Source organism: Aquila chrysaetos, chromosome 3, assembly GCF_900496995.4.
Source record: "Aquila chrysaetos chrysaetos chromosome 3, bAquChr1.4, whole genome shotgun sequence".
Taxonomy (NCBI): Eukaryota; Metazoa; Chordata; class Aves; order Accipitriformes; family Accipitridae; genus Aquila; species Aquila chrysaetos.
The window spans coordinates 2,054,491-2,073,101 of NC_044006.1; the positions used below are offsets into that span (position 1 = coordinate 2,054,491).

General features: G+C 59.7%; 1 protein-coding gene across 1 annotated transcript; it reads right to left on the reverse strand.

The window, feature by feature from the left end:
• Positions 1–13,139: 13,139 nt before the first annotated feature.
• Positions 13,140–18,316, reverse strand: SOX18 (SRY-box transcription factor 18). Its single transcript, XM_030010489.2, has 2 exons — positions 17,689–18,316; positions 13,140–15,194 (listed from the first exon to the last, which is right to left on the reverse strand). The coding sequence occupies exons 1-2, from the start codon at positions 18,101–18,103 to the stop codon at positions 14,344–14,346; spliced, it is 1,266 nt and encodes a 421-aa protein (XP_029866349.1). The 5' UTR covers positions 18,104–18,316; the 3' UTR covers positions 13,140–14,343.
• Between the last annotated feature and the right edge of the window lie 295 nt (positions 18,317–18,611).

Here is an 18,611-nt window from a genome sequence, read left to right on the forward strand (position 1 = left end):
ATTAGAATTTGCAGCCACAGAGGCTTTGAAGAGCATGGTATAAGGAGTGAAACATCTGGAAAAATTAGGATTAATGAAAACATAATTCCCAAGACTAAAGGAAAGATTAATCCTGCGTTACCACTTGTGTGTTCCACAGCTTTTCCCCAGCTCGTAACGCTGAACTTATTAAATCGCCCTGAGCTGAGTTTTCCTTTTTCTCTCTCCCTCCCCTATTGAGCCCAATGGAAGCGACCGATGCCAAATGTAACGATAACCAACTGTGCCGAGCAGCGCGGCCGCGAGCGTGCCGCCCGGCCCCTCGGCGCCCAGGTGGGCACCCACGGCCCGCCGGACCCACGGGTGGGGGTCCTTGAGTGGGGGGCCCATGGGGTGGGGGTCCTGCGGGTGCTGGAGGGGTGTCTGCGCTGGGGCGATGGGTGCTGTACCCCGGCTGGGCCGCACCTGCTCCCGCGCGTGCTCCTGAGCAGGATGGGGCCCCGATCGGCTCGGGAGATGGGGGGATGCTGGTGAATTAAAGAATAAATTAGTAAACTGCCCTGCTCTGCTTTCAGATGCTTAGCTGGCTTGAGACAGAAGTGACGCCGAGGTGCTGGCCTCTCTGGGTGGCATTTCTGCAAGGACGAGGCTAGCCCTGGTGCTGTGCCGTGCCGTGCCACGCTGTGCCGTGCCGTGCCGCGCGCCGTGCCCGCGCTGGCACCGCTTTCTGCTCTGGAGGCAACTGTGTTTTTTTCCCGCAGGGCCGGGCTTTGAGCAGGGTGCTTGGGACACGCCAGCCCCGTGCCAGCTTGCAGTGCTGGGCTCTGGGGACGCAGCGGGGCCGTGGCACGCCGCAGTGCCGGAGAGTACCGGGGGCTTGCATCGGTTATGCCAACCCCTGCTCGAGCCCCCTGCGCTGGGCTGGCCCCGGGGTCTCGGGCTGCTCCGGAGCGGAGCTCAGCTGTGCAGATGGACCAGCTGGGGAAGATGCTTTTGCGTGACAGACCCTTTGTCCCTGTAAAATACCGCTGCAAATGCCTCTTTATTTGGGGCAGTGATGCCACCAGCACATAGCACGCCAACACCGGTGTTGGTTTTGGGGGGGGTCACGTCAGAAGTTCGTCCCTGCAGCTTCATCCCTGCGGACGCTAATTCACAAAAACGGACGGAGTCGGGGTTGGAGCGTGTCTCTCCCCGGATCAAGCGGCAGCGCAGCCCCTCTATAGCGCGGTGCTTCTTCAGAAGAATGAAAGAAAGCAGATTTCCCTTCATTACGTCTTCATCCGTCCCACGCTGGGTGCAGGGAGGCCGGGCAGTGCCAGCTCCACGCCGAGGCCAGCTCTGCCGAGCAGCCCACCGCAGCTCTCCCGGCAGCCGAAGCCGGCAAACAGCTGCTCCGGCCGGCCGCCGGCGCCGGCTCCGTGCCGCTGCAGCCTCCCGTGGGGACCGGGATGCTCCGGCGAGCTGGAAGAGCCACAAGGGGATGGGGACGGGGAACAGCACCCGCTCTGCGAGTCCCTACTGGGCTTTGGGTGGGCTCTTGCCTGCTGGGTGCTCCCCAGGACCTTGGGGGGGGGGGGAACCAGATGTGGTCTGCACCCCCTCCTCGCCTGCTGCCCCCGCCGCGGCCAGGGCTGCAGCCGGCCGGGGCCGAAGGTGTGTTTGCCCCACACACGGGGGAAAAGGGCTCGTTTGCCCCACGCACAGGGCAAATAAGGGGGCTGCATGCCCTGGCCATCCCCCCCCCGAGAAGGGGAGGCTCCCAGGGAATTCGACGGGACCCCCCTCCCTCCTTCCCACGCTGCCTCCCCGCTCGGCGCTCCCGCTTGTTTTCCAGAAAGGAAACCGGCAACCTTGCTATTCTTTTTTTTTTTTTTTCCTCCCTCTCTTTTTTTTTTTTAATTTTTTTTTTTTTTAAATTTCTTTTTTTTTTTTTCCCCCTGTACATGTGCGGAGCAGCGGGGCCCAGCTGGGGGCCAGCGGCGGCGGTGCCGGGTGCCGGCGGGCGCCAGGTGCCGACGGGGCGGCGCAGGAGGTGCCCGTCGGCCGCCGTGGGGGGACAATGCCGGCGACGGCCCGCGGTGCTCGCGGCCCGTATTGTGCGAGCGAGGAGGAGATGGATGAAGGTCACATCCTGCCGCTCTTCCGATGCCCGGCACCAGGAAAAAGCTGCGCTTTGTAAATATAAAAATAAACAACAAACTCTTCCCCCCATTTACCACCTTCCCCCCGCCCCGAAGAAAACAACAACAGCCCCGGCGGTATCGCAGCCACCTGCTCGGGGAAGTGATTTTTCATATAGGCAGGAAACGGGGGGTCTAATTAAATCCGGGGGTCAAGAACATAAAGAGAGAACAAAGTTTGTTTAGGAGTCCTGCAGTGGGGCAGGAGGGGGATGCTCGGCGGGGCTGCGGCTGCGTGTGCCCCCGTGGGACGGCGTTTCGGTGGGGCAGGGGGAGGACCCGGGGGTATTTTGGCCCCCGGGGTGGGTTGCGAGGCATCGCCTTCCTCCTGCCAGCGGGTCCAGTGTGGCACGGGGAGGGGGGACGGCGGTGGCAGCTCGGTCCTCACCGGGGCAGGGATGTACCGGGGGAGTCCCCACCGTCCCCGTTCCCCGCGGGTGGAGAAAGGAGCCCGGGGAGCGTCACGCTCAGACCTACAAGAGCGTCCCCAGCCTTCAGCGAGATCATATGAGGTTCCTGTTTCACAAGACGGAGGATGGCATTTCCATTGTGCTCGCCGGGGATGTGTTGCAACGGGGCAGCCGCTTCCATCCTTTGTCCTCCTCCCCGCAGAGGAGGAGTCTCAGCCTCTGCCAGGGTGACCCGTCACACCCTGGCCCCCCCCCCAGCCACCAAATTCGGCTCCGCTGGCCGCAGTAACCCTCCCCGGCGGGTCCCGGCCACGGGCATCGCCGGCACCGCCAGCGTTCTCCGGCTCCAGAGGTGCTTCCTTGCTGCCACCACGCCGGGTGCCCTCGGCCGGGGGGGTCCCCGGGGGGGTCGCGGGGACACGCCGCGAAGGCGATTCCCCATCTCGAGTCGCTCCCGGCGCTGACCCCAGGGTGCCCCGGCTGCCTCCGCTGCCCGCTGCAGGGCTCCTGCCTAATTTTCACAACCAATTAACAAACGAGGGGCTGACCCCACCAAAGCCCAACTATGGATCCCTGGGTGCTGGCGACAGCCCCAGCTCCCTCGGGATGATGCCACCATCCCGGCTCCCGCTCTCCTGCCTGCAGCAAGCAGCTTTTAGGAAGTGCTGCAGAAACCTTTGCCTTTGGGTCGGGCGCTCCCAGCCCGGACCCGCTTTCTATTCCCCAGCCAGGCCCAACGCGCCGCATATAAAGTAACACGGCATTGTTCCGAAAAATAATTAAAACCCAACAAAAAGGCAAGCAGCAGCTGGAAGGGCGAAATCGGAGCAAGGCGGGCTGGCGGTAACCCTTTGCGGGCAGGCGGTGAGGACTGTGGGGCTGCGGGGTGGGCAGGGGACCAGCATCCTGCATCCCACCTGCGGGAGCAGAAGGGGAGGTGACGTGCTCGAGGTGTCCCAGTGCAGACTATGGGCAGGATTTGGGGCAAACTGTGGGCAGGATGGGGAACGGTTCCCCATGGGCAACGGGGCTTATGTCCTGGGGGCTTATAAACCAACGGGATTTTTGCCCAGGCTTTTGGGATGCTGAGGGGGTGCCCTGGTCCCCAAATCCCTGCTGAAGGATGGGATGTGCAACCTGGCGACCACTCAGCCTGGGGGGCTGCCCATCCCCATCCCCATCCCCACCCCGCAGCAAGGCGTCAGGTCCCTTCTGCGACCACCGATGGGACGCAGGTGCCACCCACCACACCGGGGCCAGTGTCCCCTCCCTGCCACCAGCATCCCACCGCCGAGCTGGGTACCAGGGCCGGCGGCACGGGGACGAGGACGCGTCCCCGGCCGCGGGCCTCGCTCCAGCTGGGCGCTGTTTTGTAAGGACTCCTGGGCCTCTGCGGCGCAGAGATAAGCCCAAGAATTCGCCGTCGGTTCCAAATATCCCGTCCGCTTCCTCCCGCCGTCCTCGCCGCCGCTCCAGCCCGCTTGTCTCATTTCCGCAGCAGCGTGCTGGGGAGAGTTTCCTGTTTTCCCCCCCCCCCTCGGCCCCGGGGCGGTGGCGGGGGGCTGTGGGGCGCGGGGAGGAAGGGCAGGACAATGGGTGCAGGCAGGGACGGGCAGCTGCCCACCTTCAGGGCTTGGTTGGGGGGGGGTCTGCGCCGGGGTGGGGTTTCCTCGGTGGTCCGGGATGGGGCTGGGAGGGAGGGGGGCAATGGGGTGGCAGTGGGGTTGGCAGGTGGCAGCGGTGGGGATGTGGGTCCTGGGCTGAGCTGAGATTGCGGATGGGGTTTCTTTCCTTTCCTTCTTTTTTTTTTTTTTTTTTTTTGTCTTGAAGGGTTTTGCTGTAAATCGACCCAAGCTCCCTCCAGAGCATCCTCTCTGCGATGCGGTGGGTGAGACCAGCTGGAGGAGCTCCCCAGTCCACCTGGGCATCACCCTGGCATGGGAACAGGGACGGAGCCGGGTACCACTGCTCAGCCCAGCCCGTGGTGGAGCAAAGCCCTGGGTGGGGGGACCCTGCCCTCCATGGGGAGATGAACCTCCCTTCCAGAGCCACTTTTTAGGGTCCCTCCAGTAAAACCACCCACCGCGATGCCTCCCCCACAGCCGCAGCGTGGGAGAGCAGCATCCCCACGGGACTGCCACTTCCCAGGGGCCGTACCGGGGGGGTTGGGGGGGGGCCGGGATGCTGCTCCCCCATCCCAAACCCGCAGCCGTGGGAAAAGAGGGATCCGCTTTCGGGCTTTGCTCGCTCTGAGCCCAGCATCCTCCCGCTGCAGGTGGGACCGGCCGGTGGGCAGCTCCGTGTTCCCCTGGTTTTGGGGAGGGGAGAAGGCTCTTGCCCCCCAGCTCCCAGGCCGAGTGTGAGTGTTTACTCGCTGCCTTTCTCACCGCTCGCAGCGTGGCAGGAGTTATTCAAAGGCAGGCGGAAGCGAGCGCAGCAACTGAAACAACAATGAAAAGGAAACGGAGCTTGAAAAATTCTCCGTTCATAAATCAACTGAACTGCAGGTGATCCCTGGGCAGGAGCGAGCCGAGGAAAAGACACGGGCTCGGCTCGGCCGGCAGCTGGGCAGAAACCGGCCCCCCCAGGCAGGGATATGGTGGGGGGGGGCTGGGGTGCCTTAGGGTGGTTCTGGGTGATGCTGGGGTTGGTGTCCACATCCCCGGGGCTGCACGTCGGAGGCTTTGGGGCAGGTGAGGTGCAAGTATCGCTGGGTTTATTTTTACTATATATAAGCCAATCTGGGTGAGAAGGGCGAAGCTGTGCCGGGTGGAGCTGCTTTCTGTGGCGGGGCCGGTGTTGCACACACATGCACATAGACACACATGCACATAGGCACACGCACACACCTGCACATAGGCACACGCACACACCTGCCTCCCAAGCCAGGGAAAAGCACAGGAACGCAGCCAGCCCCGGGATGGGAAGGGGCACAGAGGCTGTGCCACAGCCCCTCGGGACTGGCAGAGTGGGAAGACGGGGTTATTATGGTGTTTGAGGGGCTGCAGAGCAGCCCCCAGCTCTCTCTTCACCTCCTCTGCAGCTTCACGCCTGCTTTTTGGGGGTAAAACACACCGCTTTTAAAGTGGAGGAGCCAATGGGGTGCGGATGAGCGTGGCTCCAAGCCGTGGCCATGCCGTGGGAGATGCTGGGGTTAACGGGAGAAGATCCAGGGCTCTGGCGGCATCGGGCCACGGCTCCTCGCTGGGATCTCGTAAAGGCTTTTTCCTCCTTAGGAAAAGGAGCTGCTGTCTTGGGACGGGCTCCTCGGCGCTGGCAGCATCCCTGTGCGGGCAGGGGGTGGGTACGGGCAGAAAAACATCTCCCCACCCCAGCCAGGTCATGCAGCATCTTGCTGTGGGCGAGACGGGGACCAGTTTGGACAAACCCAGGTCTCCCTTCCTTGCTGTCCCCTCTCTGTCAGCCCCCATGAGCTGAGACCCAACCTTGGGGACACCAAAAAGGACCTCGTGCCTTCGGGACCTGTGGATGGCCCCAAGGACCAGGCTGGTGGCAGCAGGCTGAGCCTTACAGCGGAGGAAAGGATCCGGTCATGGTCTCTGCGCTGGGAAAGCCAGGCAGGATTGCTTGTCCCCCTCTGCCGCTCTCTGTCCCCCCTTCCGCGATTTTCCTGTCATCTTGTCTTTCGGCAGAGCTGGAAAACCAGGAGACCACCATAAATAAATCCTGTGTCTTTAAGCCATTTTGTACAGTACAAGAAAACGCACTCGTTGAATTACAGCTTTTTAATCAAATACATGTAACCATGTCACTTAAAGTGCTCGCGAAAAGCAGGGGAAAAAAAAAAAAAAACCCAACACAATTGGAAGAGCACGATATTAAAACCAGCTGCTCGCTTACCCCCACCACAGTTAATAGTTTTTGAATGTTCTGAATGAGAGAGAAACCAGAGCCAAGCTCCACTTTCATGTCCATCTTTCTGATCAAGCCCTGTCAGACGGGGGGAGCCCGGGCAGCCTGGCACAGAGGCGGGGGACGCGGGAGGGCTGCGCTCGCTTCTCCTGCCGCTTCTCCCATCCTCTCGGGCTTTCTCCCCACGGTGACGGGGATGTGGGAGCCCGCGGTCTTCCTGCAGGCAAAGCAGCGCAGCCCGGCCAGGACCCAGCCTGGAGATGCGAGCACAGGTTGCCCAAGCCCTGCGGCCGCGAGGGATGCTGCCCCGGGACATCACCGCCGCGTTGCATGTCCCCCCCACCAAGTTCAACCCAACTCCACCTCCTGACTCTTCTTCCTGCAAGTTGGCATCGCCGCTCGTCCCCCGCGGGTGCCGAGGCGCCGCGGTGCCCGCAGCATCCCTTCCACTGAGCGCGCCGGCGCGGTCCCCCGTGCCACGTCCCTGTGGCCTGTTCCCTTGGGGCACACATGCCAGGACCACCTCGACGTCTACCTCCGGCCTCGCTGGCCACCGATCCCCCCCCCCCAGCACAGCCTGCCAACCACCCCGAGCTGTGCGGTTCCCCCGTAACGTGGACCAACGCTCATTAAGCGTGAGGCAGAGACCACCAAATATGTCAAAACACACTTAAAATTTATTGTTTCATACCATACGTTTGAGTCTCTTGAACGGCGGCCAGTGTTTCTCCCTCTCCGCGATGGGGCCTATCTGCTGTCACCGACGCTTCGCATATATGTATAGCCCGCTTGCTTTCTGTCTTTTTTTTCTCCCCCTTCTTTCTTTAAATGAAAAATACAAACAATTGATGGAAAATGTACATTTGTTCCATATGGGACGGTCGAAGCGTGGAGAGGAGCCAGGAGAGTCATTTTTAGGCAGACTCCTCTCTCCAGCGGATGGCTGGATGGCTTCCCAGAACGGCCCCGCGCGGCCTGGCCTGACTCTCCTGACGAGCCTCAGACAGTCTGTGACGTTCCCGTGCTGGTGGGGGGGACGTGATTCAGCTCCCTGCCGGGCTCAACCCCCCTGGGGCTGCTGAGCATGGGAGGAGGGTGAGGTTTCCACCGAGACCCCTGCAACGTCCCAGAAGGGCTAAGCTTGGCTGTGGGGGAGGCGATGGGGAGGCTTGCTTTGCACGGGAGGTTGAGTTAGGCTGGTTGGGTTGGGTTGGGTTGGGTTGGGTTAGGTAGGCTAGGTTGAGTTGTGTTGTGTTAGACTGGGATATGTTGGTTGGGTTGTGTTGGGTAAGGCTGGTTCGGATGGGGTAGCTAGGTTGGGTTGGACTGGTTAGGCTAGGTGGCATTGCCTTCGATTGGGTTGGGTTGCCTTTGGTTGAGTTGGGTTCTTTTGGGTTGGGTTGGCTGGGTTGGGTTATATTGGGCTGTGCTGGGTTGGGTTGAGTTAGACTGCGTTGTTTTGGTTGTTTTGGCTGTGTTGGGTTAGGTTGCATTGGTTGTATTGGGTTGTGTTGCATTGAGTTGGGTCGTATTGGGTCGGGTTAGGTGACATCTGGAGAGCACTTCCAACCCTTCCATGACCCTTTGGCCTCTGGGTGCATCACAGCATTGCTGGCTCAGCTCAGAAGAGGAGCACAAAGTGGCTCTGATGGATGTCTGTGGGACTCAGCTCAGCTGAGAGCCAGTGGGCAGAACAAGCCCCCAAACTCCCCCATGACTCATGCAATGAGGACCAAACCTGCCTCCCTTATGGTCTGGAGGACACCCCAGCATGGTGTTGGGTGAGCGGATGGGTGGCATGGGGCTGGGGGGCTGTAGGGCCAGGGGCTGGTGGTGGCCCCAAGGCTGGGAGAGGGATGTGAGGCTGGTGGGGACAATGCCGAGAGCTGGGGCGACCACAGCCAGAGCTCCACTGGTGATGGAGAGGCTGAACTTTGCAGCAAGGGAAATGCTAAAAAAAAAAGTTTCAGGCTGCACAGACTTTCCAGGGCACATTAAGGACTCCTTGCTGGCCTATTTTCTTTTTCTTTCACAAAACCTGTAACATTTACGATACCACGGTCTCAACTCCCTGCAGGCAGCTGCCCTCCTCTGCCTGCAGCAGCCGATGGAGCAGTGCTCGGCGTGCCTGCCAGCACCCAGGGCTTGCCACTGATCCGCTGCTGGGAAACTGCTCGGGAGCAGAGCTGGGGAGAGCATCCATCATCACCCCGTGCTCCTCTGCCGCCTGGCCGGCTGCTCCGGGCATGGCCACGGAGGAAATGGTGCCTTTCCTGTCCGGCAAGGAGCGTTGAGATTTTCAAACATTTCCTTTCCCAAACTGGGCCGCAAAAAAGAAAGTTGGGGAAGGTTTGGGAACTATTCTTCTGCTTGGTCAGGCAAGTTTGTGCTGGGAACTTTTGAAACCTTTCTTTGCATTTCAACCTTTTCCCTTTGCTTAACCTCTACAACATATAATGCTGTTACATCTCAAAATGGTTTGCCTCCCATCTAAAAAAACCTGGAAACTTTTTTTTTTTTTTTTTCCAGTGCTCTTTTTCTCGAGTCAGGAAATGTTTTGGAGCCATTTCCCACAAACAGGTTTGGTTTTGATAAATCTTCATTATTTTTCTTTTTTGATGGAAAGGGGGGAAAATAAAAATCCCATCACTAGCTCTAGAGCAGCTGCCTGGTGCCACGGGTGGGAACCAGCACCGGCAGCACCTTCCCGTTCCCACCGATGTCCCCGCCGCAGGGATGTGTGGCGGTAAGCACCCAAAATATATGGACCGAGAAGCTCTAATTTCCCCTTAACGTCCCAGCCAGGATGACTTCATCGAGGCTGTGCGTCCGTGGACGTCTGTCGGCGTTCCCTCCCCTCTGGTGTGCTCCGGGCCAGGATGGCTCGGGCTGCACCGGAGCTGCCACCGGCCACCCCGGCGGGTCCCACTCGCCGCCGGCTCCGCCACGGCTTCAGCCTCGGGAGTGGCGAGCCCGGAGCCGCGTATCGCCGGGCCAGGCCGGCTGGCACATGCTGTTTTAATATTTGGGTGATGTCATCGAGCACTCTATAATGCTGTAAAAAATCCAGAACATCTATAAACCTGACCAGTGAACCTCCAGCAGAACACACACGCGCACGGGTGTGCACACGGACGTGCACGCACGCAGATGCACACGCGCGGATGCACACACACAGACATGGATGCACATGCGTGTGCACACGTGTATACACACACGTGCATGTACGGACAGATGCACACATGGATACAGACAGATGCATACGTGGATGCACGTGCAGACTCATGAACATGCAGATACACAAAAAGGGACACGCACACGTACATACACGTGCAGAGACGCAGACGCACACACGCTCCGACGCATGCACGTGGATATGCAGGGATGCACACACACAAATGCATGCACACATGGATACACGCGCTGATGCATATAGACATGGATGCACACACGCCGAGACACACAAACGCGTGCACACACGCACGTTTGCACGCAGATACGTGGGGACGCACGCATGGCTGCACACACACACGCACGCTCTTGATGCCACCCTGACGCTCCCCCCCGGCGTGCAGCACAGCGATAGCCATGGCGGGTGGCGCGGGAAGGACGGGGCGGGCGTGCACGGTGCACTCGCCGACCCCGGGGCCGGTGGCACTCGCACGTGTCACGGCATGTGGGGACCTCTGCAGAAGCAGCCCCAGTGCGTGGGGTAGCGAGACCCCCCCCACTGCCCCATATCCCCCGGGGACACGGAGCAGATGCCACCTGCACATAAAGCCCAGGCAGGACCTGGCAGTGCCTCCCCCTCTCCCTGCCCCGGGAGGCATCCCGGGAAAGCCGGCAGGATGGGCCCGTCAGGTTTTACATATACCTGTCAAATACCTTCTCCATATTTCTGCTGTAACGACCTGCTAAGAGCCCCTCGCTCCTCCTCCCCAGTCCAAAACCATCAGGCCCCGAGCTTTGGAGAGATTAAGTCATAAAAATCGGAAGGGGCTGTGTAGTAACAGCCCCGGCCTGAGCCATAACGGCAGTGAAATCATCCCCAAACTATTTCAGCCCCGTCCATTTCCAGTCCCACGTCACACCTGAGCCACCGGCACGCAACGAAATAAAACGCCGGTGGATGGTTTCCTGGCCCCAGCGCGGCCGTATAGGGATGGGGGCAGGGAAAGGAGGTGATGTTAAAAATAAAAAGGCTCTCCCGGTGCGCAGGGCTGGCCGTGTCTGCCTGGTCCCAGCGCCCGAGCGGTGCAGGATGCGTCCCGGCCAGGCGGAGCGACCGCTGAGCTCCCTGAGCTGGCTTTTCTGACCCGTGGTTTACATTAACTAACCTCGAGCTGAGCAAACCCACACGGCCAAATAGCCAAAGCCGAGTGAAACTGGGAGATAGCTGATTTAGCATCACATCGAACACAGCTAATTAGTGGCGTGGTTAAAGCTCGTTAAGGAGCCAGAGCTCCTTCCACGGTCTGCCTAGCTCTCTTCCCTCCTGATGGACCCAGACCAGCCCCGGTGCCGACCAGCCCAGCCAAACCCCGGGTTTGGAGAGGGCCAAATCCTGTCCTGGCCACGGCTAAAACATGATGCTGCAGCTCTGACGCTGCAGGAAGGCGCCTGCCCAAACTGCTGCCGGCTCGGTACCAGCCACACGCCGCCCGCTCAGAGGCGAGGCTGGAGGAACGGGCGCCGTTTGGGACACCTCTTGATGAATTTGATGTCAAAAGGGCGAGTTTAGGTGAAAACGGCTGTGCAAAACACCGAGCGATGGGAGGAGGCGGCATCCCCCGGGGTCTGGCACGGGTCCTTCTGCCTCCTGTTATCTGACCCAAACCCACACTCCTGTTTTCTTCCTCTCTCCTTTCCCTTCTTTCTCGTTTCCCCGTGACCTGGGGTAGGGCTGGCCAGCGAGACGGGGCAGCCACGCATTGTTCACAGCCTCGATTGTAATTAAGCTTTATTATTAATAAAAACACCCAGGGCTGAGTTAGGCAGGAGGGTTGGCAGGGCCCTGCCTGCTTTTGTGTCGAAGCAAGCCAGGGCTTTGCTGGCGAACGCCACGCGGTGTTAGAGTGATGCAGACCCGGGGAGCCGAAATCTGGCGCTGGGTCTTGGTGACCTGGGAATGGGTGGGTACGGCAAATTGCCCAGGCACCGCTCCGCGATTTCGCAGCGATGCAGCAGCCATGGTTTCAACATGATGCATCCCCGGTGCATTTAGGGATAGGAGTGAGCATCCATCACCCCGCAGTTTTCAGTCCGGTACCCGCCCCAGCCCTGCGGCAGCATCTTTGGGCACAAAGCGAGGAGACCGCCCTGGTCCCCCTCCCCAGCCCCACGGCAAAGGTACATTTTCAACAGTTTTGCAATGCAGGTGCTTTGGGAAAGCTCCTGTCCGTGCCCAGCCACGCTGCCGGTGCCAGCGAGCACCTGAAACTGGGGCATGCTGGACCCGAATTGCTCCGGAGCGAAGAACCACAGCCAAAAAACCACCCCAAGGATTTCTAGCCATCCTCTGAGATCAGAGGCGAGCTGGCACAGCCCAAGCCATGGGGAAAGAAGGGAATTTCTGCTGCTGCAAAATGACTTAACGTTTCCTCCGCGATGTGATCCGCTGCCGGCTTCCCCCGGCAGCTGGGCGAGGGCCGGCGTGCGCATCGCTTCTTTGAACCGCGGGAAGTGATCGCATCCTCGCCTGGAAGGTACCTGGAAGCTGGGGGCTGGAAAATAAGTCAGGGCTTTCTTTCTCCCCCCCCGACTACCCCTCCTCATGTCCTTCCTCCCAGGCCGCTTCGGAGAGCGGAGCGGGACGGAGCCTATAGACGGCTGCTTCCTTTCATAGTCATCGGCGGCGGCACAGGATGCTTCTCATTTGGTGTGGTGTTTGTTTGCTGCGGCGCGGGTTCTGGCACCCGCCGGGCGCCCGCCAGCCCTCCCGTGTAGGTAGTGAGGTCATTTTTCCATGTATTCCCCCTTTTTACATACTGTATATGGAAAGACAATGAAGAGCCTTTCTGGCGTTTAATGGGAACGCGTCGCCAGCCCCCAAAGTGGTCCCGTTTATTAGCGCTTCACATTAAACAACAAAAAAAAGTGAGTCAGGATTTAGTCCTGTTAACACTAATGTGAATTTAATTTAGGAGAAGCTTGAAAATTAATGTCATTTGTTAAATATCCATTTCCCCTAAAAGGCAATTCTCTGCCAACAACAACAACAAAAAACTCTTCTTCTATTCAATTTTTTTTTTTTTTAAATAGCCTTTTTTGGCGATATCGGCCTGGTTTAAATCACTCGGCGTTCAAGGAACGGATGCCACCGGGGTTTTATGCAACAGATTGTCATTTCTCCTTTTCAAATTGAACAAAAAAATGCTGTAAATCATAAAGTGTTTCGCAGGAGGGGGATGAGGCTCCGGCAAAGCACCGGCGGCTCCGAGCGGGATCTGGCCGGGCACGGCGACGGCTCGGCAAGACCCGCCGGCTGCCGGAGCCGGGAAGCAGCCAGCGAGGGCCGGGAGGTGGAAGGGCTCCGGCACACGGGGTTTTCTTCCAGCTCCGAGGACTAGAGCGAAGGCGTCGGAGCAGCCAGGCTCTATTTTTGGGGGGTTTCATGGGAAAAACGGGGTGAGCCGTGGGGACCACACACCGATGCGCTGCCAGCTTGGCAAAATAATAACCACACCAAGGCTCGTTTCGGAGGAGGATATCACATGTTTTATTATATTCTAATCTGAGAACAGCTGCTTTTCCTGCAGAGCGCATCTCCGGGCGGCACGGCGCGGTGCCGTGGGGCGGCCGCCAGCATCCCATCCCGGTGCCGGCGCTGCCGGAGCCGCTGTCCCGCGCCGAGCCGAGCCGTGCTCACGGAGCCCGAGGCGGCTGATGGGGCGGGCGGGCGGCAGCCTGGAAATTAATACATTTGCCAGGTTGTCAAAACATTAATCAACGGATACAAAAATCTGGAAATGGTTGGGACAACATGTATTTGCGGAAAATATGTGTTCACACAACAAGCACACAAGATGGGAACAATTATATGAAGATGTTTTAATAATTAACCAGTATAAAACAGTTTGCTCTCCATACAGTTCTAGACAATAAAAGTGTTTGCAGTCATATTTTTCTTTTGTACAAAATTCCAGTCAATTGTTCCACAATATTTACATTGTCATTCCCCTTTCACAAAATATCTCCTTCCCCCCCCCCCTTTTTTTTTTTTTAAATCCAGCTTTGCTACATAAATGCTTTAGATCTCATGGATATCCCTTGATTTATTTTTAAAAAGTCTAATAAAAAAACCCCCAAAGACATTAAATACCATTTTATATATAAAAATGCTTAGTAAAAATATAGTTTTGTTGCCCAATTAAAATATATTGCTGAGAATACAGTAAAAACTGTCCTAAAGCCCACCCCTAACGGGCGCCGACTCTTTAATGGCCCCGCCAAAGTCTTCCTAAAAGTTTTTTTTTCCCCTCCCGCAAGTTCGCCTGCCCTTGGGTTAAATACTGGGGGCAGGTCGCTTCGGTTTGTCCTGGTGGTGGTTGTTTCAGGCAGGATTTACTGGAATTGGCTTAAAAATGCCCCTTCGAGCTGGTGGGAGCTACAGCTACGCCCTGCCGAGGGCTGGAGCGGGGAGCGCGGCAGGCAGGCTAGTGCTTGGGAAAGGCGTCTATCTGTGTTATATAGTTATACGGTATATCAGTGAGTTCAGCATGTTTTTTCTCTAAAAAAAAAAAAAAAATCCAAAATAAAAAAAAAACAAACAAAAGAAAGCGATGCATTTAATGAGATACTCTAAATATTATGGAGCTCGTGGTTAAAGGAGGATGGCTTTTTGTTTTTAGAGGAGAGTCGGGGCTCTCCCGGCGAGAGCATCGGACGGTGGGGCCAACCTAACCGGTGATGCAGGGGCTATAGTAAACAGCGCTGCTGGCATCGGACAAGGCGGATATCAAGCTGCTCTCCTCGCAGGAGATGCTTCTAGGAGTCACTTTGGACAGGGAGACATGGTAAGGGAGTCCCGAGGCTTCGGGACGAGTCCTGCTCATGTTCAAATACTGGTCAAACTCGTTGCGGTCAACGTCTGTCCACAGCTCGGTTTGGTTCAAGTGATCCACGCTCTCCATGTGGTGGGCTTCAGGTGGGGGCGAGAGCTGGCCCAGGTGGGCGGAAAGCCCGTTCTGAGTTCCCGAGCACATCTGGTTGTAGTATATGCTGGAGGGATGGGGAGTCCTCATGGCGTCGGCCAAGTGCGAGGGGGTCTGCGCGTAGGGCACCGCCACGTCCCGCCCCATGCACTTCTCCTGGGGAAACTCCATCTGGTGATGGTGGTGGTAGCCGCGAAAGGGCATCATGTTGCAGTCATCCTGCATGTGCGGAGGGAAAAACGCCGGTTCGGTCTGTTCCAAGACATCCAAGGGAGACATCTCAGGAGTTGGCAAGCCATAGTTTTCAATATCCGACCCCATGGAGTGGAGTTCTCTGAAGTGGTTAAGTGGGGGAGGCTGGGGGTGGCCCGGCTGGCTGCCGCCATGGTGACTCATGCTGAAGTTGTCACTGCAAGGCTGGGAAAGGTTATGCAGGAGGATATTGGGTTCCATCCTCTTGATTTTCTTGGCTTGCTTCTTTCTCCTTGGGCGGTATTTGTAGTTGGGGTGATCCTGGAGATGCTGGATTCGCAGCCGCTCTGCCTCTTCCACGAAGGGACGCTTGTCGCTTGCGCTCAGCGCTTTCCATGACTGGCCTGGAAGGGGAAAGAAAAGTTCTGTGACACCGGCTTGGTCACCCGGCACCGGTCGGGGCACGGAGGCACCCACGGAGAGGGAGCCCGTGGGGTGGGAAGGGCTCCCTCGGACGGTTCGGCACCTGAGCGGGGTCCTGGTGCTGGGACGAGGAGGGGCTGTGGAATGGGAGCCCCAGCAGGGCTGTCCCCATGTCCCAGCACCAGGCTTAGGCTGTGGCCAGCGCTTCGGCACAGTGGGAGAATGGGGGTGCAAAGCCCCGGGGGGGCCGCGGGAACCCCTCTGCCAGGGCAGGGGATTCTGCCACCCGCTGCCCCTCGGCACAGCCCAGTCCCCGGCATGCCTGCTTCCCTGCCTCCCGCATCCACAGTCCCTCACCTCTGCAGCCCCAATCGCCCATCCCCAAACCCCGCACCCTCGTATCCTGAATCCCACGTCCCCGCACCCCGCAGCCCCGTGTCTCCGCATCCTGCTGCCCCATCTGGCCATATCCTGCTTCCCGTTGTCCCGCATCCTGCAACTCCGTCTACCCATATCCTGCTTCCCGTGTTCCCACATCCCGCATCCTACAGTCGTGTATCCCGCATCCTGCAGCCCTGTATTCCCATATCCTGCATCCCCACCGCCCTGTACCTCTGCATCCCGCAGCCCCGTTTCCCTGCATCTTGCGTACATGCAGCTCTGTATCCTCACATCCCACAGCCCCACATTCCCACATCCTCCAACACCATATCCCACAGCCCTGTAGTGCTGCACCCCACAACTCCTGATCCCACAGCCCTGCATCCTTACAGCCCACGTCCCCACAGCCCCGCTTCCCTGCAGCCAGCATCCCTTCATCCCATATCCCTACAGTTCACATCCCGCAGCTCTCTTGCAGCCCGCAGCCCAGCATCCCCCAGCCCTGAACCCCACAGCACCCTATCCCTGCATCCCGCCGCACCCCATCCCTGTAACCTGGCTCCTGCACCCTCATATCCTTGCATCCCGCAGTCCTGTATCCCTGCAGCCTGGCTAGCGTGGCCCCGTATCCTTGCATCCCATGTCCCGCTGCCTCATACCCTCGCAGCCTGCGTCCCACAGCCCCGTACCCTTGCAGCGCACATGCCAATGCCCCGTACTCCTTCATCCCGCACTCCCAGCCCTGTATCCCTGCATCCCAATACCCCGTACCCCTGCAACCACCAGCCCCATATCTCTGCATTCTGCTGCCCTGTACTCCTGCAACTCACCTCCTCGGCCCTGTACCCCTGCATCTCAACACCCCGTACCCTTGCAGCATATATCCCCAGCCCTGTAACTCTGCATCCCAATACCCCGTACCCCTGCAACCCACATCTCCAGCCCCACAACCGCCTATCCCTACATCCCCAGCCTCGTACATCCCTTCAACCGCAGCCCCGTACCCCCACATCTCTGCCTCCTCAGCTCCATATCCTATCATCCCGCAGCCCTGCACTCTTGCAGCCCACATCCCGCAGCCCTGCACTCTTGCAGCCCACATCCCCAGCCCCATACCCCCATATCCCTGCACGTCCAGCCCTGTACCCCCACATCTCTGCCTCCTCAGGTCCATATCCCTGCAGCCCCTATACCCCCAGCCCTGTACCCTTCCATCCCTGCCTCCCTAGCTCCGCACCCCTGCACCCCGCAGCCCTGCACTCTTGCAGCCCGCATCCCCAGCCCCTTACCCTGCCATCCCCAGCCCTGTATCCCTCCATCCCTGCCTCCCTAGCTCTGCACCCCCTCATCCCACAACCCTGCACTCTTGCAGCCCACATCCCCAGCCCCATACCCCCATATCCCTGCACCTCCAGCCCCGTACTCCCACATCTCTGCCTCCTCAGCTCCGCACCCCCTCATCCCACACCCCTGCACTCTCGCAGCCGTCATCCCCAGCCCTGTACCCCTCCATCCCTGCCTCCCTAGATCTGCACCCCACATCCCTGCACTCTCGCAGCCCGCACCCCCAGCCCCGTACCCCTCCATCCCTGCCTCCCTAGGTCTGCACCCCCTCATCCCACATCCCTGCACTTTCGCAGCCGTCATCCCCAGCCCTGTACCCCTCCATCCCTGCCTCCCTAGCTCTGCACCCCACATCCCTGCACTCTCGCAGCCCCCAGCCCCGTACCCCTCCATCCCTGCCTCCCTAGCTCCGCACCCCCTCATCCCACATCCCTGCACTCTCGCAGCCCACTCCCCCGGTCCTGTATCCTTCCTTCCCCAGCCCTGTATCCCTCCATGCCCAGCCCCGTACCCCTCCATCCTTACCTCCCTAGCTCCGCACCCCCTCATCCCACATCCCTGCACCCTCGCAGCCCGCATCCCCAGCCCCGTACCCCTCCATCCCCAGCCCCGTACCCCTCCATCCCTGCCTCCCTAGCTCCGCACCCCCTCATCCCCCATCCCTGCACCCTCGCAGCCCGCACCCCCATCCCCGCGTCGTCCCCCCCCCCGCTCCCCCCCCGCCCTCCTCCCGCCGCCCGTCCCGCTCACCCAGCATCTTGCTGAGCACGGCGTTGTGCAGGTCGGGGTTCTGCTGCGCCAGCCGCTTGCGCTCATCCTTCGCCCAGACCATGAAGGCGTTCATGGGCCGGCGGATGCGGGAATCCTCGCCGGCCTTGCCCTCGGCGCGGCCCGCCGGGGGGCTGTATCCATAGCCCGGCTCGGGGCTGGGCGTGCGGCTGGGGGCCGCGCCGGGGGCCGCAGCGGGGGCCGCGCCGCCGGGACCGGGGCCGAAGGCGAAGCCGGGCTCGGGGCTGGAAGTGCGGCTGGAGGGGGAGGCGGCTCCCGGGGGGCGCGGGAAGGCGAGCCCGGGCTCAGCGGCCGGCACGGCGGCGGTGACCCATGAACAGTCGCCCCGGGGTTGCGATATCTCCTCTCGGCAGTAGTTAGACTCAGATATATTCATTCCAGCTGGACAGCACTTTGTGTCCGACCCGACCGGGTGCCGGAGAGAGAACCGGGTCCCGCCGCGTCCCACCGGGTCCAGCAGCCGCCGAGCAGCAGCCCCGCCGCTCGCCTCCGCTTCGGGGGGATTTGGGGTCGGCTTGTTTTGTTTTGGTTTCTTTCCTTTTTTTTTTTTTTTTTTCCTCTTTTATTTTTTTTTTTCCCCCCTTTCCCCCCAAAAAAAACTTTTGGGATGATGCTGGGCTGGAAGGGGCAAAATATAGCCGGGCTGGACCAATCAGCGGGGCGCAGGGGAGGAGGAGGAGGAGGAGGACGAGAGGGAGAGGAGGAGGAGGAGGAGGAGGAGGAGATGATGCGGGGGAGGAGGAGGAGGAGAAGGAGGAGATGAGGGGGAGGAAGAGGAGGAAGGGGGGCGTCCCCAGGCACCAGCAGGAAGAGCCACCCGGGGAGGGCCGGGCTGGGACCGGTGTGGACGCTGCTGCCCAGTTCCCTTCCTTCCAAGGAGGAGG

What these genes read in the sequence shown, in the direction of transcription:
- SOX18 (XM_030010489.2), bottom strand. Translation starts at nt 18,103, where the DNA reads ATGAATATATCTGAGTCTAACTACTGCCGAGAGGAGATATCGCAACCC. An exon ending in CGTGCTCAGCAAGATGCTGG is followed by an intron (nt 15,195 to 17,688) that starts GTGAGCGGGACG and finishes TTCCCCTTCCAG; the next exon opens with GCCAGTCATGGAAAGCGCTG.